Raw genomic sequence first — 21,602 nt, forward strand, 5'->3', positions numbered from 1 at the left:
AACCCAACGAAAAACACTATTTCACATATTTCGAATGTAATTAATAGTAAAATAAAACATTTTATCATTTTTTTCATTTTCTTTTTATAGTCAAATCACCTAATAACATTTACGTTAAAAATGTAGTAAATATATGTTCAAATAAATTATTTTATATCGCATAATAAATGCAGCATACCAAAATAGCGCATGCGATTGCACACCGTTACCTTTATAACTTCAAAAGATATCACAATTTTCCATTTTATTTATTCAGTACAAACAAAACAGCAATCATAACTCCATATGAACATAGCTAACCTATCCATATCGATGTGAATTATGAAAGCATATTCATTAACAAGATGTAGGTATTCGTCGATTGTGTATGTGTTTAACTGCATGATTATTGGCGCACATCAGGCAATACGAAACGCCGTGAGCCATAACGATGTTCCTACCCATCTTTTTCACCCACCACTGTTCCCGCTAACGGAGCATAGCACGGTCAGCATCATCGTACGTCATGCCATCCTGCAAGTGCAAACTAAAACGGATCTTTAATTACTTCCGTACAACGTCTGGAAGCATTTTTTTTTCTCTCTCTTTTTAGAATCCTCCCTTTTTGGCTCATTGCCATCATCTCGGACCGTGTAGCGAAGTAGTGCATTGCAGCGGCTTCAAGGAAACCGTACAACCGACCACGCTCACAAAAGGACTCGCCCGCTAGGACGCTAAGACCATGCTGAGGTATAAAAAACCACACACCAGGAGCAGGCAGAATTCAGACACGCTGCACCATTCAATCGGAAACGCTACATCGTCGCGCAGCGCGCCCATTCAACCGCCGACAGCTAGCGCTAACGACCGCCGGAACCAGCGAACGTACCGGGCAAACATTAAAAAGCAAATAACAAAATTCTAATTAATCTACCGCCGAGATCTTTGCCGGTGCCGCGCCGATATGGATACCGTGAAGCTGTTCACCGTGCTGCTGATTTGTGCCTCTTTGATGTTGATCACCGAAGCTCAGGTAAGCGCAGATGGATGGATGATGTTTACCGCGGGCCGGGCAGGTTCGCGGGCCCTAGCACCACCCCAGCAGCAGGTACTAATAGAAATGCCGTTTCAGCTGACCTTCACACCGGCCTGGGGCAAGCGGTCGCAAGGTGCGATGGGAATTAATCCGCTCGGCAGTACCTTCGGGCAGGACGCGTGCAAAACACCGGTTGATTCGCTGCTCGTCATCTACCGCATGATTCAGGTAGGGTTGGGGAATGGGTGGGCGAACCCGGTGAGCGAACCGAAGCGAACGATTGCATGGTACAAACCGTGTACAAAATGCATATAACTTTCTCTCTCCCTATTTGGAATGCACAGGCCGAAGCGCAGAAGATTGTTGATTGCAGCCAGAAGTAGACACCAACGCCCACCAGCCCATGGAGTGCTGGCGCAAAGCATCGCGCCCGTGGCCACCGTTTGCCCCGCCGTTTCTTGCCCGATGCCGCGCTCCACGCTCTTCATACAGTCGGTTGCTCGATTTACCCGCAGGCAGGATGTACACAGATTTTCCTCACCGTTTGTTCGTTTCGTTCGGCTCACTGGGCAACAAAGATAGCTCTTGTTCCGAGGACCACTTCACACCCATCATGTTTCGGCCTTTGTTGCGGGGTTGCGCTGTATTGTAAATAACTCGTGCTGCTCTATCATCGACGGAAGGATTCAATGTGACAAAGTCAAACAAAACAAATCAGAAAAAAATAAACAAAATGGCATAAGTTAAAGGCATTGGTGTACAATACAATAATGAAAGTTAATGGAAAGAAATGATGCTCTTCAACTTTGGTCAGCGAACCGTGAATCAACGCAATAGGAAAATGATAACAAGCCGAGAAGACAAACCTTTATGTAGCGACTGTTTGTGCAACAGAATCGCCAAACATCAAGTGCCCGCAGTCGTTGTACCATTTTCTCGCATGACTCCAACGATCCAATCCTTCATCATTCCAAGCTGTTAGTGGTCTCAGATTGAAAACTATGTGAATCATGCTGAGAAATCGTTATGATTTACAGGCGATGAAACTCGTTATCGAAGCTTCAAACGCCACTCAGTCAAGCGCTTGCTTTTTCTTCATCGACCAGTTTATTTGCTACATCATTTTGAATGGTATGATAAGACAACTTTATTACGAGCTACTTACAATTGACTGTCGTCAGCGTCGATCGTTTTTTCCTAGTTGCCTTCGATAGGGACGTGACAGTTTGTGCGGATTATGTTGAAAAATCTGCCTCACATGCGCGTAGGATACATAACCAATCATCTATAGCCCTTCAAACTAATAATTTCATCCGAAGCTCACAATCCATGTCGATGTTTAGCGTGTCAAGCAGTTGAGCTTCATCCTACTGTTTTGAAGTTCCGGTTCCGCTAAGAGTGCATATGTTCCATGAGCTCATTTTAAGAGTTGTCCTGGGACTTAGTTTGGAGAGTAATATGTCATGAGACATGGCATCTACATGGAAATGCGCATCAGTAGGTTGATGACTGTAGGTTTGTATTTGCACAAGATTTTTCGTAGTTAACCTTCTGGGAACGAATTCGTGCTGATTAGGGCTAATGTTACAGGCAGAAGCCAACAAGAGTTCATAAAAGAAAAGTTCGAGCACTTTCGCGACAACAATAATTCTGCTGGATGCTTGATTCCTAGCTGCAACCTAACGTCCATGTCGATCGCCGTGGATAGCGTATATCGTTGATTCCATTTCGCAGAACACCTGACGTTCAGCCACCCCAGTTAATTGGGGTAACCACATGTCTCCAGATTGGCAATGGGCCAGTATCCTTCTAACAGGATGTAGCAAGTTCGTGTACTCAAGCTTGGATATGTGATGATACATGTTACCAGTCGGCCAGTTCGACATGTCGTTGAAGAGAGTCTGTAACATCCCATACAGATGAGCTTCAGAATCCGTCCCATTGCAGAGCTAAGGCTATTTTATACACAGGGAACAGCATGATGTAGTTTGTAACATCCTTTGAAGAAGTCCTCCAGGAGCGACAGGGCATGGCAGGAGGTGGCAAACGGTGTAGATGCGGCAGGCATTAGGTCAGGATTAACAGATTGACGGAACTACGAGGTTCATACTCCATGTCCGGGCATTATCCAGTTTTTTCAAGGCTCCGCTTCGCTAAGAGTGCGAACTGTGGGTTTCCTGCAGGTCTGCGATGGGTGACGAATGTGAAGATTGCCGACGGAAAACAAATCACTTGTGAACTTGGATTTTCAAGGTAAAGCAGACATCAAGGTAAAGCAGATTTTTTTCTGACGCGGTTTACAAATGACCGGACAGGCTGAAAACTTCTAAAAAGTTATCCAATAGTCGGTATAAGCTTTGGAAGTCATTGGGATTTACTTTTCATAAGCCCATCATTCATGGAGTACAGCGTATGGTCGATATCATGAAGTCCATTTCCAATTTTTCGAATGCCAACTGATAGTCCTTTGATACATGGGGCTGAACAATTGGCCCCGCGCCATGGCCCCATTGCTTCTGGAAGGCCTCGTGACAGCTTTTTTAGCGTCTTGTTGCCCTCTCCCTCTCCCTCCTGATACGCCATGTACACTCGTCCGCCCGAGAAGTTGGAACAACTCCGTGTACCCAAGTTTTAATATGTGATGATACATGTTATTACTGTGTACGAACTGGAACGAGGGATAGAGGGTAACAGGAGTGTCTATCCATCAGAGGGGATTTAGATCCTATCCCATTGACTGGCTGCCAACCGTTCATGCTATAGCTTCAGGAACGGCATAACGGAGTAGAAAACGTTTGAGATGCAGTTGTCACTAATTGTCTCATCAGCAAAACGCAGCAAAATGATCATCTGAAACAGACAATTTATAATTAATTAGTAACTTGTATTCCTATTTGTGATCACATTTAATATCTTCTATGATTGTACTCATTGTTAAGAAATATAATGAAATCTTTCTAAGATGTAGTCCCTTCAAGATTAATTATTTCTTTAGGATGAACATTTTGACGATCCTTTAATTATCCTTCGGCGAATATCCTTCAAGCTGCATATGCGATTTGGCAGTCAAAACTTTCTTAGATGAATTTTTGGATGATAATTCATAAAATATGTTTCGCTGAACATTGTTAGATATTACATAAAATTAAAAAAAATCAATTTGTAATATTTTTTTATGAAATTATTAGCACATGAATTTTAATTGAAATTGATTATCGCATTGTTTTATATATTTTAACATTTTTCGGCAGAACATATAAATTTTATCTTTTGCTATACACCACGAAGCGATTTGTTGTGCAAATTGCTCTGTGTAGCTCGTGCTCCACCAAAACCAGCATGTCATAAATCACTCCAAACTAGTTTTTTGAGGGAAGCACCGAAACCACAAGCAAAAGAAGAACCACTTAAAAGAACAAAGACCCTCGCCCGTTCCTCATCCGGATAAGCAGCATATGCATATGGCAAGTTGGAAACCAGTTCTTTGCGACGCCGTTCGATCGGAGCGCGTCGAGAGCGCGTGGCGACGCAGTGGCAATAAACAAACACCGCTGATTGGAAGCGTCGACTGAGCGATGAATCCACCCAGCCCCAAGCGCTTGCTCGCAACTGATTGCGAGAGCTAGGGAATGAGATCGTCGTTTCGACGATGTTCGGGTGCGTGAGAACAGTAACGACACCACAACACAATGTGCAAACAAACGCTGTACCCACAATCGAAGAACGCGATCGCGATCGCCGCATTCGCACCGGTGAACTAGAGCGGTGAAGATGGGCTCACGCATCGACATGCGGCAGCCGTTCCGGTATGCGTCATCGGTGGCGCTTTGTGTGATTTTGTTTGTGATTGCAACTGTACGCTGTGATTTAGAAGGTAAATAAAATTACTTTCCAAAACGATTCCGAACAATTCATTAACCATTTCTTCACAGTGGGTGATCCGTGCATAGTGCAGCGTACGAACGAGCCAGGCATCTGCCGGATCGTGTCCGAGTGTGCACCCATAATCGATGACATCCGCAATCGACGGGGAAACCCGACCAAGTGCGGCTTTATCGATCGGGTGCAGATTGTTTGCTGTCCGCAGGTGGGCACTACGCCTGCAGCAGCAACCACACCCTCCACCACACCACGCAACGAGCATCAGCGGGTTGCGGAAAGTACGTGTAAAAGTTCATACAAAATTAGGTGTTTTTCCCCTATGGAGAGGCCTTTTTCATACAATCTTTGTTCTATTTTCCTCTCGACAGAGTGTGCCGAGTATGGGCAGGCTGTGTTTTCGAAGGAGTACGTGAACTCGCTGACTGCTTCGGAGGCGAAGCTGCAAACGATCGACAAGTGTGGCCATACCGCGGTCGAACTGATTGTGGATGGTGAGCTGGCCAAAGCGCGCGAGTTCCCCCACATGGCACTGATCGGGTTCGGTGAGGCACCGGAGATTCGATATCTGTGCGGTGGTTCACTTGTGTCCGATCGTTTCATTCTAACTGCTGGCCACTGCCTAACATCCACAAATTTGTAAGTATTGCCAACGAATGAAGATTTGGGGAGCTCAAATACGAAAACAAAAAATGCATGGATTTCGTCTTCTATCGTGGGTACATTTGTTTGCAGTCTCATCGACGCCAATTAAATTGGTTGATTGATATGCAGCATTAGATGCGGTTTTGTAGAATAAACAGCGCCACGGAGTTGATGGGACAACACATTTTTATCGGTTGGGGAAGCAAATTGATTTGACCTTGCGTAGTGTTCAGTGCCGCATTCAATCAGCAGACAACGGCTTAAAATATTTTCCATATGAATATTAATGTTCCTTAATTCAATTTTGGGGCTAAAACTAGTATTTAGCCAAAAATTGAAGCTTCATTGTAAACAATTCGGCTATTCATTCAATGGTCAAACTGTTATCCATCGATAATCATTACGATCACCCATCTTTTTTGGTCATGCACAGCTTTTTGGCCGCTATGCATGGAGGCATGGGTCAAATTGTCTGCCTCAATCGTCATTAGTGAAGTGCTGGTCAGCCAGATCATACTCCAACGACTAGAACAGAGAGAACCAGAAGGATCAATGTCTTGGATATGCAGCCGATATGATAGAACTTTAAATTTCAGAGTTTATTTGTACGTTTTTCACGTGCCGTAGAAGTATTATTTCTCTTGTGAACTAAGGGCGTTCGTCGTTCCAAGGCTTCAGTTGACATGGGACTCAATGTCCCATTATTCAAATCATGGGGGATTGAACCTATGACGGGCATGTTGTTAAGTCGTACGAGTTGACGACTGTAATTTAGTGTTAATAAACCAAAAAATAAGATTTTCGTTTTCAAATCAACCATTTCCATCCTTTTTCCTACAAGCGGACCTGCCACTATCGTCCGGCTGGGAGAGTTTTCTCTCGCCTCCTCCACCGACGAAGCCTTCCCGGAGGATTACGACATCGCGGAACGCATCCCACACCCCGAGTACAAGCAAACGTCCCACTACAACGATATCGCACTGATTAAGCTAAACCGCAAGGTGATCTTCTCACCCTACGCACGCCCCATCTGCCTGCCCCTGCAGGCAGCCATCCCCCAGAAGCGTGCGATCGCAACCGGCTGGGGTGCGATTGGGTTCGGGCTGGAGCAAAGCAGCTCCCTCCTCAAGGTAACGCTCGACATGTTCCGCTTCGAGGAGTGTAAGGATCAGTTCGAGCCGACGCGCAAACTACGCACCGGCCTGAACGCTACCACGCAAATGTGTGCCGGCTCGCGCAACTCCACCAAGGACACGTGCCAGGGCGATTCCGGCGGACCGCTGCAGGTGTACAACGATGCGAACGTGTACTGCACCTACACCATCATCGGCGTTACCTCGTTCGGGCAGAACTGTGGGTTGGCCGGGGTGCCGGCCGTCTACACCACCGTCTATTCGTATCTTTCGTGGATAGAAAATTTAATATTTTAACCTAAAAGAAACAACGCAACACACCTTACCTCTACGCTGGGTGTCCCAAGCGACCTCCGGTGGCTCACGAAGTGTACCGTTCGCTCATCATCAGCTGGTAGATGATTTTGCTCAGCTTGTCGCCGATCGTACGCTTCGTCGGTCCGTACGGTAGGTTCAGTAGGCGCTGGCGCTCCGTCTCGCTCGGGCACCGTTCGTACGCGCGGAACAGACTCTGGGGCGTTGGGTACTTCTCCACGATGGCATTTATCTTCTCGATCGTAAGCAGCTTAATTTGCAGCAGCTGCTTCATGAACGTGTCCCGCACGGTGGTGTCGCGTGTTTTGGACGATTGTTTGTAGAAATATTCAAACGAAAGCAGTGGAACGGTTTGACTGGAGAAGCGATATTCGGAAGCGTGCTCCGTCGCGGGCCGATTAGTAACGTCGAGGTAAAGTTTATTCTATAAAAAGGAAGATAAAATAAGTGTTCCGTGTATTCCCCAATAGTTATAAAGGATCTATACTACATACCTGAAGCGAATTGTTTAAGAAGTTTGTCATCACCGAAAGGTACAGGACAGTGTGGTGATGGTTTTCCGTGTACTTTACGGTGAACCCCTGCACGTACGTGTTGATTGCCGCTTGGGTAAGCGTTCCCTCCGGCACACCGACCTGCCGGTTGTTCCCGAGATGCTCAATCAGGTAAATCACATTTGGCAGACCACACTGCATCAGACGAAACTTTTGCTCGTGAAACCGGCCATCTTTGATGCTGCTGGCCAGATCGTCCATGCGCTTGCGTTCCACTACGTAGGGCAGCAAGTACTCCCTGCCCGAATCGTCCCGCACGATCCACGCGAAATCGCCCACACTCAAGCGCCGTACCTCGTGCTCCACGGCATACTGCGTCAGCTCCTGTAGCGTTCGATCTAGACCACTTTTCGATTTGCCGATCGTTTCACACGTGTCTACCAGCAGGATCGCTTTCGGGTGCGTTATGCGAACGAACTCATCACCTCCTGCCGCTGTACCGGGTACATGATCGAAAATGGAATCATTTGGCATGGCTTCCTCGATGGGTTCTGTTTCCTCGGCAACCACCATAACCTCTTCCTCACGTTCTCGCCGCACTGTGCGCGTAAGTTCCCGGTAATGTTCTCCTTGCTCATCATTCAAGAGAGCCTCAATTGATGGCGTATGATCGGACACTACCCGTCCACCGCTAGCAAGGTACGCCTTCAGCCTGCGATCGAGATTTTCGCAGATCGTTTTGCCGAAATCCATCAACGCTATACAGTCCCGGCCCGTTGCCAGCGGAAGCGGATAGCGCCGCAAGGAGGTGAGTGCTTTCTGGAGCGCCATCTTACCCATCGTGTTCTTTTCTTCCGCTTTGGCTATCATTTCTTCTAACCACATTTCGAACAGTGGGTTCGGTCGCTTGAGCCGGACGCTTATCCTGCACCGATTGGGTTGCTGCTGCGAGGCGGATACATCGCTCCCGGCGTGTTCCTTTTCTAGTTTAATGCTGCACTTTACTTGTGGCATAATTGTGGGATGTTTAACACCATTTTGAGTTGAATTGCTGCACCCCAACAAGATGAGATGCGTTGAATACCCGGTTTTTGTTTTCAACGTTTTTGGCGGTTTGGTCGTGACAGAAATCATCATTAGCCAAGATGAATAGTGTCATTGCAAGGTGTGCAAGGTTGTGCGTATACCCGATGAGCAAAATTTGCAAACATAGCTAAAAGTAGCTCAATTTTGTTATCTAGTTTCTTTACGAGCCAGATTAATACCCCACAGAAAAAAAAAACACATATCACTCACAAAAAACGCCTCAAATAATTTAAATGACTACGCTTCATAAAGTCGTGACCTAAATGACTCCTAATTTCACGAAGAAATTATGCATCACTGGAACTTGACCGAAAGTAAATGATTGGTAGAAGTTTGGCAAAACATCAATGGAAGAAAAGGATAGCAATATAATGTTGAACATAAGGCCACTTGATGTGAGTGAACCATTTTTTATTTGTGGTACCAAGATAACAATTTTACAATCACCTCTTATTATTTTATACTATGGAAAACATTATCCCCCAGCACAGCAACGACGGCTAATTCCATCGCAGAAATGGATGTTTTTGCTTCGGTTTGTATTCGCCGATCCAATCGCATTTGCACCTGGGACGTGCGTCGATGCTTGGGAGCGCGTTTTGGACCGGGGCCTCGTTCACACACGCGGTATTATGAAATAGCAGACTTGCCTTTAGCTGCTTTCTACAAAATGGTGTCGATCGGCTTGAATAACATTACCGAAGATAATGGTGGACGGGCCGGATCGATGGCATAGATCGCCGGTAGTACGGGTGGACCGATGGCACAGGTTACTGGTTACACGGTTTGGATCGACGGCGAGGTTCACTAGCTTCCGGATCTTCGGTGTAAATGGCTGGATACATGCGTCCGATTGATGACGTATTATGCTTGTGGCACAGATAGAAACGTCGACGTATGCTGCTAGTTGCCATCCACAAGAACAAAAGAGGTGCGATGACGATCAAAACGCTCGTCCAGCCAGGATGAGGTGAGAAGAGCTATCTCTCGCGTGCTGTGGTCGCTGTTTATGCTACGGAAAACGGAAGTGTTGGTGTGCATGTTGCTACATTAAACTGACATTTACGTTTCGTCCTCGTCCAAGGTGTCAATAGTTGAGTTCAGCCTTGAACAGTGGTAAGGTTCAGCTCTGAACAGTGGTCGCCGCAAGTATAAATTGATATTTATTGCGTAATCAACACTTCATCGCATGTCACTTTATGAGCCTGATGTAATTTTAGATTTGAACGACGTATTTCAACGATTTGGTATCAGCGTCGCATTGCCTTTATGCGCAACATGTCTATATTAATTTTTGCACGTTGGGTACGGATCGTCACACACCACCTTCAACAGTGATTCTCTAGCTACCTTGTGCCGCAATGAACCTTCATCAAAATGTCAATTTAATGACAATTCATTTCTTGTTTGTCATTCTGTCGGTTTCTTCGGCATCCTCGGAACGCGAATTTGTTGTAAACTTACTTTCCGCAACAATAATCGTACACATTTCGTCTCACCATGGAAACTTTGATGGGAATTCGTGGCCCGGACTTTGTGATGCTGGCCGCGGACTGCACTCACGCCCATTCCATCATGGTGCTAAAGGATGGTAAGTAGGGGAATAACAAACCAACAACAACACCACACACACGATCCGACACAACACAGATCCGCTCGTCATCATGCCTTTAACCTATGCGAACAAAAAAATGTAATTCCTTCCCTTGTTGCAGATGAGGACAAGATCCTGAAGGTGTCGGACAATCTGATGCTCGCTACCATGGGCGAAGCCGGCGACCGTGTGCAGTTCACCGAGTACATTAGCAAAAACATTCTCCTCTACCGAATGCGCAACGGGTACGAGCTGGGCCCGAAAGCGGCGGCACACTTCACCCGCCGCAATCTGGCCGACTATCTGCGCTCCCGCACGCCGTACCATGTGAATCTGCTGGTCGGCGGGTATGATGAGGTGGATGGTCCGCAGCTGCACTACATCGACTATCTGGCCAACTCGCTGCCGGTGAAGCATGGCGCCCACGGGTACGGCGGCATGTTCGTGAACAGCATCTTCGACCGGTACCATCACGACAAGATCACACAGAAGGAGGCGTACGAAATTTTCCGCAAGGGCGTGACGGAGATCCACAAGCGGTTGATCCTGAATCTGCCCAACTTCAAGGTGGCCGTGATAGATAAGGACGGAGTGAAGTATCTGGACGACATTACGCCGGACTCGCTGAAGCAGGCGTCCGCCGCCTAGGCGTAATGTAACGTAGAATCTAGCGTCTTGCGTTCATTTATTGGGGAAAGGATTTTTTGTCATGCGTTCGGAATAAAGCCGATCAATGTAAAACTTTACAAACGTGATCTTCTTTTCGTTTTTTTCGAGCTAAGCAAAACATTCACTAAATGTTCCTTACGACGAGGACGCTTAAGGCTCTAAAACAGGGCCAAATAGGCTTGAAAATATGCCAAGTCACTACTTATCACTAAATTCTTTCAATAAAACACCATTAAAATCAGTTAAATTCCCATAACGTTTCCTGGAGAGATTAAAATACTTTATTGGAATCGCACAAAAAGGAACTCTCTCGGTTGTGCTCAATCCGTAAAACTGGTTTTCCCAGTTCAAAAGAACATAATTGTCCATTTTAATTGCGTATTTTACATCCCCAAAGCTGCACCAGTGGATGCTTGCCCTCTAAACCTTGCACCCACAGATTTAAGCTCTTCTTCTCCTGCTAAGCCGCCGGTATCAAAATTTGCCTATAGCTTTTTCCCTCCCGTTTCTATTCCTAACACGAAACTCTCACTTGTTTGGAAGTCAAACCATTACTATCTCTCCCTCTCTGTTACTGTTGTTGCAGCGGATTCTATTCGAATTCGACGGTTTCTGTTCACTACTACAGTCAAATTATATTTAGTTTTACTTTTTATCAGTCAATCTGCGCGCGCTTCTCACCCTCCCCTTGCAGCCGGCTACCTTTGTGTCCTTAAAGTGTTGGTAGATTTTGTCCTTCTTTTTTCCTGTAGAGTTGAGATACACAAACAATGTGGCAAACTAACGCGATTTTACGATAAGTAACTTAGTAAGTTTGTGCTGTTGGCGATTTATTGTTATTGCACTTGGAAGGTAGCGCTGTAGCTCTCGATAATCGACTTGCATCGAGAAGCCGGGCAGTAAATCGATACGATGTAGCGACACAAAAACACAAAAAAAAAACTAAATACCGATATAATAATTTACACCATTTTCACGATAGGCTTATGAAGCAGACCAACGATCATTACCGAAAGCGTTGAAATTAACGTTTTTTTTATCGGAAACAGGGGTCTGATGGTGGTGGTGGTGGTGGTAGTGTTACAATCCTAAACTTTCGTACTTGCACTATAACAGGGGACACTTTGAGCATCTAAAGAAGGTCACACAGTTCATCGGACGAGGAAGAAGAGAAAGACAGAGAGAGAGAGAGAGAAAAAGGGAGGAAGGTGCTGCGCCCAATGCTGCCAGGATTGAGATCGGATTTACTTGGCCTTTTTCGCTTCCTTCTTTTTCGTTTCCTTTTTCGCGGGCGGGGTAGCCTTTTCCTCGCTGTTGTCGCTAGTGTTTTTCGATTTCGTCTTTTCGTTGGTGTTTTTCGCAGCCTTCGCCGGTTTCTCCTCGGGATGATCTTCGTAGCTGTAATAAATGGAGAAGGAAAATAGTCGTTTTAATGACCGCTAACAATACCCATTTGCTCGTGAACTTACGCAAGCAGCTTCTTCAGATCGCCCTTAAGCACCGCGAGCAGCAGCGGCGTGCCGAGACAGGCCGGCACCAGGTACAGCAGAGCGGGCTGCGCGTGCTTGAACACGTGCATCACGAAGATCGTCGCCAGCAGACCGATGAAGTACGCGATGAAGGTGGCGTAGAAGTAGGTCTTGCTCTTGCGCTTCAAGCTGTTGTCGAAGCGGAGCAGCAACGCGATAAAGATGCCGGGGATGACGATGTCGCCCAGCCCGAGCACGGCAAAGTTCGACGCGGCCAGCCCGTTCGTCATCAGGTCCTGGGGGAACACGATCTTGATCGGTGCCTCGAACGATTTCGCCACCGTCACCATCACGTTCGTGCCGAACACCCAGAAGATGTCGTACACGAACAGCCCGCACAGCAGGATGCAGCCGGTCGCGATGTTGTTCAGGTGCAGCAGCTCCACCCCATTGACGGCAAAGGACAGGCCGAGCAGGTTGTTGGCGATCCAGTGCTTCTGCAGCAGGTACCACACGCTAATGACCAGCGCCACGATGAAGCACACCACGTCGTGCGTCGTGAAGCGGTAGTCGATGAGATACTTCTTCTCCTTGCTCTTCTTGTCGCCGCCCTCCGGCGGTCCCTGCACGAACGACAGGTGGTACGGGATCTTCGGGATCGAGGCCGGAATCAGCGAGCTGATGACGGGGCTCAGCAGATGGGACAGGGCCATCACGCCGAGGAAGAAAAAGTACCCGGTCAGCAGGTAGTTGATGTTGTCCTTGGAGAAGATCTTGAAGAACATGTACAGCCCAAACAGCGCGCAGGAGGCCATGATCGGGAACATCATCGCATCCTTGGACGACATCGTGTCCGGCTTTTCGCCTGTCTTCGCGAACGCCGTCGACTGTTCCTTGTGGTGCTTGACCGAGCGCATCGAGCCGAAGAAGATGGGCAGCAGCGCCATCACGACCAGCGTGCCATATGCCAGGGCCATCCCTTCCGGCGTGGAGGGAGTTTTTCCGGTTGCGTTCGTGGCGCCCCCTTCCTCGCCCTCCGTCACGGTGGCGGTCAGGTTTTCCTGGATCTGTGCGATCACTTCCTCCACTACCTCAGCCATGGTGGGGATTTTTTTTGTGTGCTGCTGCTGCTGCTGCTAAGCTAAAGCTTGGGGACACTTTGTGCGAAAACTACGCTACTAATCACGGCTCACACGCGAGTGACACGTATTGCGGTTTGGCTACACTATTTGCACCCGAACCCGATGGAAGAACATTCAAAAAACAAACACACCCGCACACGCAGCAGATAAACAAACAGATGCTCCCGGGCACGATGGTCCCAGTTCCCCGGATGGATGGAGATGGGCCAACAAATGATACAATTAGTACGCGCCGCTACACCAGACAAGAAAAAATAACCTGTGCGTCCCGTGTGCCGCGCTTTCGTTTTCTGGAGCAGGCGAAGAAAGGCCACCTCACTTCTCTGCTTTTTCTACGCGTACGCAAAAGTTGTTTTCTCCCGCTGGCATAAACTGAATGCGTGTCAACGAGCTGTCACTGGGCCAAGGTATTGAGAGGTAAGATGAGATTGTTCGTAAATAAATTAGCTTATTTATTTTATTTAAAAAATGGGTGCAATTTCATTTCAATTACAACTTCTTGTGTTTTAAAGAGAAAAATATTATTTTTGGAAAGAGAAATAATTTATACGTTCCTTTTTTAACATTACAATACACCAAAAATGAAAAGTATAACAGTTTTTCACATAGAAAGGCCATTGTGCACGTGTCACATCTTGATTTCTATTCTATCAATCTTGGCAATAAAGCAAAACTGTGCTACAGTGATTGTTGTGTCTTGAAGTGGACGTTTTCGTTCAAAATTATGCGCTATTTCAACTGAAAACAAACTTAATAACAAATGTGAACGTATCGTTTTTATTAAAACCGAAAAAAGAGAACATTATGCGAACAAAAACATCGTTGAATAAGAAAAAGAAACCGCCTCGTCTAACACCCGCAGCAAAGTGTCTTCCGCAGCGCCGTGCGCCACGATGTTTTCACTTTTTTGCCACCGCTCTAGTGAACCGATTGCCAAACTCGAGCATGCACGCCCGCAGCCCCTGCTGGCACAGGTGATAGTCCCGGTACGGCGGTACCAGCACCTCGCTCATCGTTTCCATCATCTCGACGTACTTGCGCAGGGCCGCCTCGTACTCCCCGGCCGAGTGCAACCGGGTGGCGGTCTTGAACAGCATATCCGTGTCCTGGAGCGACTTCAGCCCCTTCATAATGTTCGTGTGCTCGCCACACTCCGTACACTTGACCATGAAATCGTTCACCGCCGCCGGTATGAGCAGCACATTGGAGCAGATCTTGCCACTGTCGCACCGGAACCGTATCACGCCCGGATCCATCTCGGTAAACAGGGGCCAGTTTTCCACGCACGGCACACACTGGCACGTGAAGCGGTACTGGTGCAGGAGTGTGTCGCGCCGCTCGTCCCGCCGGACCTGCGTAAACAGTGGGCCATAGTTTTCCGCCACCATCGAGTCGGCCGGGATGTTTTTCACCGTCCGCACGCACACCTGATTGCCCCGGTAGTACCGGGTGACGCCCGGATCGCAGGAGTGATTGAAGAGGGCTAGCGTCGGATAGAGGCCACCGCCGATGAACGTTGACTTTCCGATGTCTTCCGCCGTTTCGCGTATCATTTCCGACACCTCGTGTGCGTTAAACTGGAGCAGCTGGAGATTGTGCACCAGCAGGCCACCGATGAAGTTTTGCTCCTGCGGACAGGCCCCGTACCCGCCCAAGGTAAGACACGCGTTTAGTAGCGTTGCCATTAGCGTGCGCTGGAAGAAATCCTCCGGCGAACGGGTTGACTCGTGGGTGACCAGTTTGTACACCTTGCGGTAATCGTCGACTGGCAATCTAAAGTGGAAGAGATCGGGAGAGTGGGATTTATTACTAAATGGTCTCGAACGGGACAATGGATCGATCATAAATTTCCCCATTACTCACTTATCAATCTGCTCGTTAGTCAGCCCGGCCAGTTCCGGCTTGAGCTTCAGGAAATATTCCTCCGACTTTTGCGTGATCATTCGCAGCGCCATGTGACACGTGATGGATGCTCCGGAGCCCCACAGAATCGGCAGGAAGCCACACTCATACCGGTGGTAGGTGGCATTTGCCTTCGTCTCACACTCGTCCGAACAGAACACGACGTCGGCACACAGCGGACAGGCGATCGGTACCGAGACACGCTTGAAGCAGTGCGTACAGTGATCCAAGCTGTAGTCTTCCAGCAGTACCGACACGTGCGGACGTTCCAGCAACAGAATCGTGTTCGGCTTCAGATCTGTGTTGGTCCGTGCGAAACGACCCTCGTCCGGGGACTCATCGAACCAGAGCGCTTTTTCGATGAAATTATCCGGAACCTTCGTGGTCGGCGCGGATTGGTCTGCTTTGGAAGCCTTCTTCTTGGTTTTCTTTTCCAGCTCAATGTTTTTGGGCAGCAGATTGATCATGATCTGGGCATCACGTTCCAGCTTTTGTCGGCGCTCGAGCGGGAGATTTGAATCGTCCAGCGCCGTTACCGTTGCTCTAGAAAGAGGGATAATATGGACAAATTAAGAAATGGAGAAAATGGGAAATGGATTCTACCACATACTTGAAACATTCTAGCGCCGCTTCATACTCCTTCTTTGCCAAGAAGCAACGGGCCTTCCGCTCCACCAGCTTGTACATCATCTGGTTGGGATACTGGTGATCCAAGGCACGCTGAATGTCCCTCAGGGCGAGATCGTACTTTTCCAGATGATACAAAGCGGCACTCCGGTTAGCCAGTATGATGGATTTCTCTTGCACTGAAATTAAGGGAGCAGAAAATGTAGAAAATGATAGAAGTACCATATAAGACCAATCGGTTTTTGCTGGAGACTCTAACTGTAATAGGACCTCGGCATGGGAAACAAAACATTATCAAAAGGGTTTTTTTTTTGCATTCTTGGAATAGTCGTGGGATGATCTCAGAACAACAACGTCAGTCAAAGCCAAACTTAGAGAGGCCTTATACAGGAGAATCGTGACTACTATAGATATCCTAAGCTCCTGAAGACTTCGAAAATACATCAAATGTGATACTGAAGCGCTCTGTGATTGCCTTCGGACATGATTCCATTAGATCGGATGATTTAAGGTTTCTTCAGAAGATCTTAGAAGATAAATCAGTTTGAGAAGTAGTCAAAAATTTCTGTATATGGAGCAGTCGAAGCTATCAGAAGATGGCGCAGTTTGGGTATCTCAGAATATCGCATGGGAAGTATTCAAAGATCTTAGAATATAAATTGTTTGCCCATTAGTTGAAGAGCTCAAAACACGGATCAGTTTGAGCATCAGTCGAAGATCACAGAATATGGAAGAGTTTGAACATCAGTCGATGATATAAGAAGATGGAACCGCTCGAGCAGTACTCAAAGATATCAGAAGAGCAGTAGCAGCAGTAGTCGAATAACTCAAAATATTGATCTTTTTGGGCTGTAGCCGTAGATTTCAGAAGATGGAGCATCAGTTTGAGCATCAGACGAAGATCACTTGCAGATCATAATAGAAGATAGAGAGAGATAGAGATCTCCCGTCTTCTTGGTTTGAAATGTATGACTGGATTCGAAGCTAAAACGATAAAATTTCCTGATCAACTACACAAAGTTATTCTGATTTGCTCTGATCGCTCTTTCGGCTCGCAAAAGCCGGCACGTTTATCCATTAAGCAAACAAGCCGTCCCATACTGTATATATTACTCAATGATTTTGATCCACTCGTTCACTTTCCAAAACATCCATTAAAAAAAACCGGCTTGCCCAGTGTGTCATTGGCCCTCAGCTTCTAATGCCTCTCTAGCTTCGGCATCTAGGTCACTTTTAGGGAGAGGGAGCGACAGCAAAGCACACATTTGCTCCCAAATATAGCCTCACTGCCGGTCGCTCCCAATGAGGTTAGGTGCACTGGTCCCGAATTTTCTTTCCCGCCGGCACTTGTCCGGGGTCCGCTTGCCGCCTGCTTACCATTTTCCTTCGGCGTAGACACGTAGCACTTGTTGTAGAACACGAGCGCATCGTTCCACCGCTCCGCCTGGAACGCCTTGTTGCCCAGCGTTTTCAGTGCGGTCGCCTGCTCCATGCCCTTCCCATTGTACTCCCGCTTTAGCTGCAGCTCGTGCACGATCTTGCGCAGCCCGTTCACAAACCGGAACCGCTCCTCGTCGCTGGTCAGCTGGGCGAACTCGTTGAAGCGATTTTCGTCGAGCGATTTCCGGACCGCCTCACAGTACCGCGGAAACGTGCCATCCTTGTGATAGATCTCCATTGCCGGCCGATGATGGAAATGGAGGAAAAAACTCTTGCGCTTGAAAAAGCAAAGATGGCCACGACGGAGACGGTGTGTGACTGTTTCCTGCAATCTCAAATCTCACTGAACGTCATCACCGAAAGGCCCGTGCCGTCCTCATCGCTCTCACTTTTCTCAACTCGTGTTTTCGATTTTTCGTATATTTTTAGAACTCGTGCGCACAGCATCTCCGCAAGTTGGATCGGCTGGTACGAATACGCCAGTTAGTGGCCGCGTGCAATGCCGGCAGCATCCAACGTGTGGCGTACCGGTTCGCCTTTACTGCGATGGTGGATTGTTGTTTGTTTACAAAAAGCGAAACCCCCGAAAACGCGCATGCGTTCTTAGCAATGGAGCTGACCGGTTTTTTTTTTATTTACGCAACGACGAAAAAACGGACGGAAGACGGAAGTGATCGGAGGTTTCAATCACGAAGCAGGTATTACGGTAACCCATGACAACGCGCCTTTGGATTCAATGTAAACAACCACATTAAAGTGCGTATTGTTGTTTGATACGCTTTTTTCGGGTTCTTTTTTAGCCGCTACTCGTTTTACTTTTCGCTGGCCGGGTAGGACACGTAACAGCTGCCCATATCCAGACAGCAGCGGCGCATGCCCTGCTGGCACATGTGATAGTCGCGGTACGGTGGTACCAGCACCTCATCCATGATCAGCATAATCGCCGCATACTTTGCCAGTGCCTGCTCGTACATGCCGACCTGATAGAGATGGTTCGCCTCGTTGAAGCGGCTGATCATGTTTGCTTCCTGTTGGCGATGAAACATACAGCAAAAAAGACGTTACATTTTAAAACCCTTTGCTGGCAAGCCCGCTGGATGTAACTCACCCGCAGTATTCGGATGCGCTCGCCAACATCCACAATGTGTCCGCAGGCACCACACCGCACACCCTGGCTGCTGGAGTGCAAATCGTACAGTACCGGGCGATGGCAAGCGTCCGGCCCCGTACACCGAAACCGTATCACCGCATGGTTCATGTTCGCACAGGTCGGCCAATCGGCGGCGCAGGCCTCGCAGCCACACTCGAACTTGTAATTGGTGGCCAACGATTGGCGACGCTCCGAGCGGGCCATTCGCGTGTAAAGTGGTCCATAGTTTTCCGCGATGAGCGCACCGGCAGCGATGTTCTTAATCGTCCGTACGTGCACCGTCGTGCCGGTGAAGTACCTGCGAAAGGGAGACGCGTAGACGGATTTCAATTTTCGCACCGACAACAGTGAAAGGGAAAGGAGCTTCGGGGCTGCACTATTACCGTACAATGCCGGGATCGCAGGAGTGATTGAAGAGGGCCAGCAGCGGATAGAGAGCTGCCCCGACGGCGACCGATAGGGCCGGCTCGTTCGCATGCTTGCGCTGCACCTCGGAAACGTCGTGCGCATTGTAGTTGACCACCTGCAGGTTGTGCAGCAGCAGATAACCTAGAAAGCTGAAGGAGAGGATGGTGAGTGTGGAGGTGAGTTAACGGTTGAGTTTTGTAATACTTATTTTCCTCCCCCGCTGCACTGTAGTTTGCCATCCGGAGGACGGTGTTGAGCATGGTTGCCATCAGTGTCCACACGAGATTGTCCTCGGGCGTACGCTTGTCCGAGTGTGTGACCAGGTTGAAGATCTTCCTGTAGTCATCATCTGGAAGTCTGCAACAGAGTGCTTCATTAGTACAATGGGTATGTGTTTCCATTATCCCCCTTACTTATCAGTCATGCTTGCGCTCAATTCTGGCAACTCGTGACGGATCTCCTCAAAGTAAGCACACGGCTTCTGGGTGATAATGCGCAGTGCCAGCAGGCTCACAATCGTTGCACCGGAGGCCCACAGCGTACCCAAAAAGCCACACTCGTACCGATGGTAGCTCTCGCAGCCATTCCTCTCACAACGCTCCGAGCAGAACACGACGTCGACACAGTGCGGACAGCAGTACAGCACCTCGATCCGTTCGAAACAATCGCTACAGTGCGTCCCGCTGTACTCCTGCAACAGTGCAGCGGCGTGTGGTTTTTCGCGCAGTATCAGTTGATTCGGACGCAGCGCTGCTTTGGCTTTGGCGAAACGACCTTCCGTCTCGCTGCTATCGTACAGTACCGCTCCATCGAGGTGCGGTTGAAATGGTCTCGTTCCCTTGGGCGGTTCCAGGTACTTCTGGACGTTCTTGTACTGGTAGTACACCGTGTCGGTGAGCTTTTTCAGGTCGTCCAGCTTTTGGGCCAGCTGCTCGGGCGGTAGGCCGGTGGGGTATTGCTGCAGATAGTGGATCGTTTTGTCGTAACACTCGACGGCGGATTTGAAATCTTTTTTCGTTTGAAAGATACGAGCTTTGCGCTCCCAGAGCGTAGCCAGCTGGTCTGGCGGGTAGCCGTAGCCGATGGCACGATCGATATCCGCCAGCGATTGGTCGAGTTTGGTGAGTTGCAGTAGCACCTGGGACCGGTTGTCCAGCAGGAGCGCTTTCTCGAGTGCTGGAATGTGGATGTGGATGGTTAGATTTATTGATAGTCGGAGAACAAATAGACATTAATTTGACCGCTGCAGGCGTCCTTAGATCAATCGATTTATGAGTTTATATGAGTTTCACAAAGTCATAAAATAATTCAAAGGTGTCACCATCAACTAACCGCTTTAACGGCACCATTTACTAGTTTTTATACCACCCTGCACACACTTCTTTACGATGCCATAAACACATAAATTCAAATTCAATTCAAATATCCACTATGCGCAACCAGTAAGCCCCGGTCCGTCTTGTACTCACCATTTTCTTCCGGCAAAAGCAAATAAGCTCGATTGTAGCACTTTAACGCGACCGCCCACTCCCCATCACCCAGCGCCCGATCACCTTCGCACTTGTGTTTGAGCGCTTTTTCCAAACATTTCCCCTTCGCCGGCGATGACTGCTCGAGGGGTAATTCATTCACGACGCGCCACTTCAGCTCGTTCACGTACGCAAACCGCTCCCGATCCGTTGTCAGTGCCGCAAACTGGTCCACCTCCTGCGCCGTCAGCGTGCGGCGAAACTTCTTAGCGTACTGGTGAAAGTATCCTGTCTCGCTGCTAACCTCCATGTCGTCGTGCGGGCACAGGATTCGCTTTTTAATAACCACCTGTCGGGAATGACGACCAACGGATGAATGAATGAAATTGTTGTGCATTTGGGCGAGCGATGGTAAAATTTCTTTGTTTTAATAATAGTAACAAGCGTAACACACCCGTGCGCGCTCCGTGTAACGTCTTATCCCTTGCGCAACGGATGACAAAACGCATCCGAGTGCGCAGCAGCGTTAGCGCGGCAGTGCGCATGATCGTACGCAATGTTTGTGTTCACTATTAGGGGATTGGTGCGGGTGCGGGACATGATGCACGATCGTGAAGGATCGCCTACGGTTGCGCGTGCATTCATTGATGCGATAAGCAAAACCATGCTAAGTTTGTAACCAAATGAACTGTTCTAGCGGGGGACGCGACTCGCTTATCGGTTGGAAGGGAAATAAATGAGCATTTTTCTTTCGAATTTTTATACGTTATGTAATAACGGATTTATTAATCATGCTGCTTGACGTTCTTTTTACATCTGTTCACATCGATCAGTATCAGCGATTCGTAGTCCCCCAGTCAATCCCCGAAAGAGAACAATCCTGATCGCCTTGTTAGCCCGATTAAGTTTTAATGCATTTTTATTTCCAATCGTATTGCCACTCAGTTCTTACCCAATTAAGCACCGACACATAACTGGAAGTGATCGGCAAACGAACAAAAAAAACCCACCCCGCCTTATCCCAGAATGGGGAGGATGTTTACACCAATAATACACCCATTTCCACCGGTCGCGATTAATGCCCCTCACTCCGCTCCGTTCACTTTCCGGCGGGAGGAGTAGCATGATGATATGGCTTTAAGGTCGTCAACAGTTGCCGTCATGT

At 48.1% G+C, this 21,602-nt stretch overlaps 8 protein-coding genes across 10 annotated transcripts in view; 4 read left to right on the top strand and 4 right to left on the bottom strand.

Annotated features, from left to right (window-relative positions):
• Positions 1 to 727: 727 nt before the first annotated feature.
• On the top strand, positions 728 to 1,763 carry LOC4578190 (hypertrehalosaemic prohormone). The gene is made up of 3 exons (XM_001689138.2): positions 728 to 1,012; positions 1,112 to 1,243; positions 1,360 to 1,763. Exons 1-3 carry the CDS (start codon positions 944 to 946, stop codon positions 1,396 to 1,398), a joined length of 240 nt encoding a protein of 79 aa, XP_001689190.1. The 5' UTR covers positions 728 to 943; the 3' UTR covers positions 1,399 to 1,763.
• Positions 1,764 to 2,871: 1,108 nt separating this feature from the next.
• On the bottom strand, positions 2,872 to 8,618 carry LOC1279806 (crossover junction endonuclease MUS81). 2 transcript variants are annotated; one of them, XM_061657134.1, is made up of 3 exons: positions 7,482 to 8,618; positions 6,999 to 7,411; positions 2,872 to 3,865 (listed from the first exon to the last, which is right to left on the bottom strand). In XM_061657134.1, exons 1-2 carry the CDS (start codon positions 8,616 to 8,618, stop codon positions 7,034 to 7,036), a joined length of 1,515 nt encoding a protein of 504 aa, XP_061513118.1. In that variant the 3' UTR covers positions 2,872 to 3,865; positions 6,999 to 7,033. The 2 variants fall into 2 exon arrangements, with proteins under 2 accessions (XP_061513118.1, XP_061513119.1); XM_061657135.1 differs by having other exon boundaries at positions 6,994 to 7,411.
• Positions 4,693 to 7,486, top strand: LOC3291827 (venom protease). The gene is made up of 4 exons (XM_552698.4): positions 4,693 to 4,889; positions 4,948 to 5,175; positions 5,266 to 5,533; positions 6,381 to 7,486. Exons 1-4 carry the CDS (start codon positions 4,787 to 4,789, stop codon positions 6,967 to 6,969), a joined length of 1,188 nt encoding a protein of 395 aa, XP_552698.4. The 5' UTR covers positions 4,693 to 4,786; the 3' UTR covers positions 6,970 to 7,486.
• Positions 8,619 to 8,944: 326 nt separating the features above from the next.
• LOC1279804 (proteasome subunit beta type-2) lies at positions 8,945 to 10,911 on the top strand. The gene is made up of 2 exons (XM_319581.6): positions 8,945 to 10,158; positions 10,283 to 10,911. Exons 1-2 carry the CDS (start codon positions 10,068 to 10,070, stop codon positions 10,807 to 10,809), a joined length of 618 nt encoding a protein of 205 aa, XP_319581.4. The 5' UTR covers positions 8,945 to 10,067; the 3' UTR covers positions 10,810 to 10,911.
• A 177-nt stretch (positions 10,912 to 11,088) lies between these two features.
• LOC1279805 (minor histocompatibility antigen H13) lies at positions 11,089 to 13,848 on the bottom strand. Its single transcript, XM_061662718.1, has 2 exons — positions 12,300 to 13,848; positions 11,089 to 12,228 (listed from the first exon to the last, which is right to left on the bottom strand). Exons 1-2 carry the CDS (start codon positions 13,397 to 13,399, stop codon positions 12,075 to 12,077), a joined length of 1,254 nt encoding a protein of 417 aa, XP_061518702.1. The 5' UTR covers positions 13,400 to 13,848; the 3' UTR covers positions 11,089 to 12,074.
• A 354-nt stretch (positions 13,849 to 14,202) lies between these two features.
• On the bottom strand, positions 14,203 to 17,769 carry LOC1279815 (SET and MYND domain-containing protein 4). The gene is made up of 4 exons (XM_319583.5): positions 17,348 to 17,769; positions 15,954 to 16,149; positions 15,305 to 15,886; positions 14,203 to 15,214 (listed from the first exon to the last, which is right to left on the bottom strand). The coding sequence occupies exons 1-4, from the start codon at positions 17,646 to 17,648 to the stop codon at positions 14,341 to 14,343; spliced, it is 1,953 nt and encodes a 650-aa protein (XP_319583.5). The 5' UTR covers positions 17,649 to 17,769; the 3' UTR covers positions 14,203 to 14,340.
• Positions 17,770 to 18,010: 241 nt separating this feature from the next.
• LOC4578189 (SET and MYND domain-containing protein 4) lies at positions 18,011 to 20,834 on the bottom strand. Its single transcript, XM_001238167.3, has 6 exons — positions 20,438 to 20,834; positions 19,382 to 20,144; positions 19,173 to 19,325; positions 18,944 to 19,117; positions 18,519 to 18,858; positions 18,011 to 18,438 (listed from the first exon to the last, which is right to left on the bottom strand). The coding sequence occupies exons 1-6, from the start codon at positions 20,832 to 20,834 to the stop codon at positions 18,223 to 18,225; spliced, it is 2,043 nt and encodes a 680-aa protein (XP_001238168.2). The 3' UTR covers positions 18,011 to 18,222.
• LOC1279813 (aquaporin FA-CHIP) overlaps positions 19,264 to 21,602 on the top strand; it is a 76,091-nt gene continuing 73,752 nt past the window's right edge. For both annotated transcript variants that reach the window (XM_061662725.1, XM_061662721.1), the window contains exon 1: positions 19,264 to 19,355. The gene's annotated coding sequence lies outside the window, so the exon portion shown is untranslated. The remainder of the gene's footprint in view (positions 19,356 to 21,602) is intronic.

This window comes from Anopheles gambiae, chromosome 3 (assembly GCF_943734735.2).
Source record: "Anopheles gambiae chromosome 3, idAnoGambNW_F1_1, whole genome shotgun sequence".
NCBI classification, from domain to species: domain Eukaryota; kingdom Metazoa; phylum Arthropoda; class Insecta; order Diptera; family Culicidae; genus Anopheles; species Anopheles gambiae.

Bases quoted from the DNA above. Each gene is read 5' to 3' on its own strand.
- LOC4578190 (XM_001689138.2), top strand. From the start codon at position 944: ATGGATACCGTGAAGCTGTTCACCGTGCTGCTGATTTGTGCCTCTTTG. The intron at 1,013-1,111 runs GTAAGCGCAGAT...ATGCCGTTTCAG, and splicing joins TGTTGATCACCGAAGCTCAG to CTGACCTTCACACCGGCCTG. The intron at 1,244-1,359 runs GTAGGGTTGGGG...TGGAATGCACAG, and splicing joins TCATCTACCGCATGATTCAG to GCCGAAGCGCAGAAGATTGT.
- LOC3291827 (XM_552698.4), top strand. From the start codon at position 4,787: ATGGGCTCACGCATCGACATGCGGCAGCCGTTCCGGTATGCGTCATCG. The intron at 5,176-5,265 runs GTACGTGTAAAA...TCCTCTCGACAG, and splicing joins GCATCAGCGGGTTGCGGAAA to AGTGTGCCGAGTATGGGCAG. The intron at 5,534-6,380 runs GTAAGTATTGCC...TTTTCCTACAAG, and splicing joins TGCCTAACATCCACAAATTT to CGGACCTGCCACTATCGTCC.
- LOC1279806 (XM_061657134.1), bottom strand. From the start codon at position 8,618: ATGATGATTTCTGTCACGACCAAACCGCCAAAAACGTTGAAAACAAAA. The intron at 7,412-7,481 runs GTATGTAGTATA...TCCTTTTTATAG, and splicing joins TCTTAAACAATTCGCTTCAG to AATAAACTTTACCTCGACGT.
- LOC1279804 (XM_319581.6), top strand. From the start codon at position 10,068: ATGGAAACTTTGATGGGAATTCGTGGCCCGGACTTTGTGATGCTGGCC. The intron at 10,159-10,282 runs GTAAGTAGGGGA...CCCTTGTTGCAG, and splicing joins CATCATGGTGCTAAAGGATG to ATGAGGACAAGATCCTGAAG.
- LOC1279805 (XM_061662718.1), bottom strand. From the start codon at position 13,399: ATGGCTGAGGTAGTGGAGGAAGTGATCGCACAGATCCAGGAAAACCTG. The intron at 12,229-12,299 runs GTAAGTTCACGA...CATTTATTACAG, and splicing joins GATCTGAAGAAGCTGCTTGC to CTACGAAGATCATCCCGAGG.
- LOC1279815 (XM_319583.5), bottom strand. From the start codon at position 17,648: ATGGAGATCTATCACAAGGATGGCACGTTTCCGCGGTACTGTGAGGCG. The intron at 16,150-17,347 runs GTAAGCAGGCGG...CCTTAATTTCAG, and splicing joins GTCTACGCCGAAGGAAAATG to TGCAAGAGAAATCCATCATA. The intron at 15,215-15,304 runs GTGAGTAATGGG...CTTCCACTTTAG, and splicing joins ACTAACGAGCAGATTGATAA to ATTGCCAGTCGACGATTACC.
- LOC4578189 (XM_001238167.3), bottom strand. From the start codon at position 20,834: ATGCACAACAATTTCATTCATTCATCCGTTGGTCGTCATTCCCGACAG. The intron at 20,145-20,437 runs GTGAGTACAAGA...TCCACATTCCAG, and splicing joins GCTTTTGCCGGAAGAAAATG to CACTCGAGAAAGCGCTCCTG. The intron at 19,326-19,381 runs GTAAGGGGGATA...ACTCTGTTGCAG, and splicing joins AGCGCAAGCATGACTGATAA to ACTTCCAGATGATGACTACA.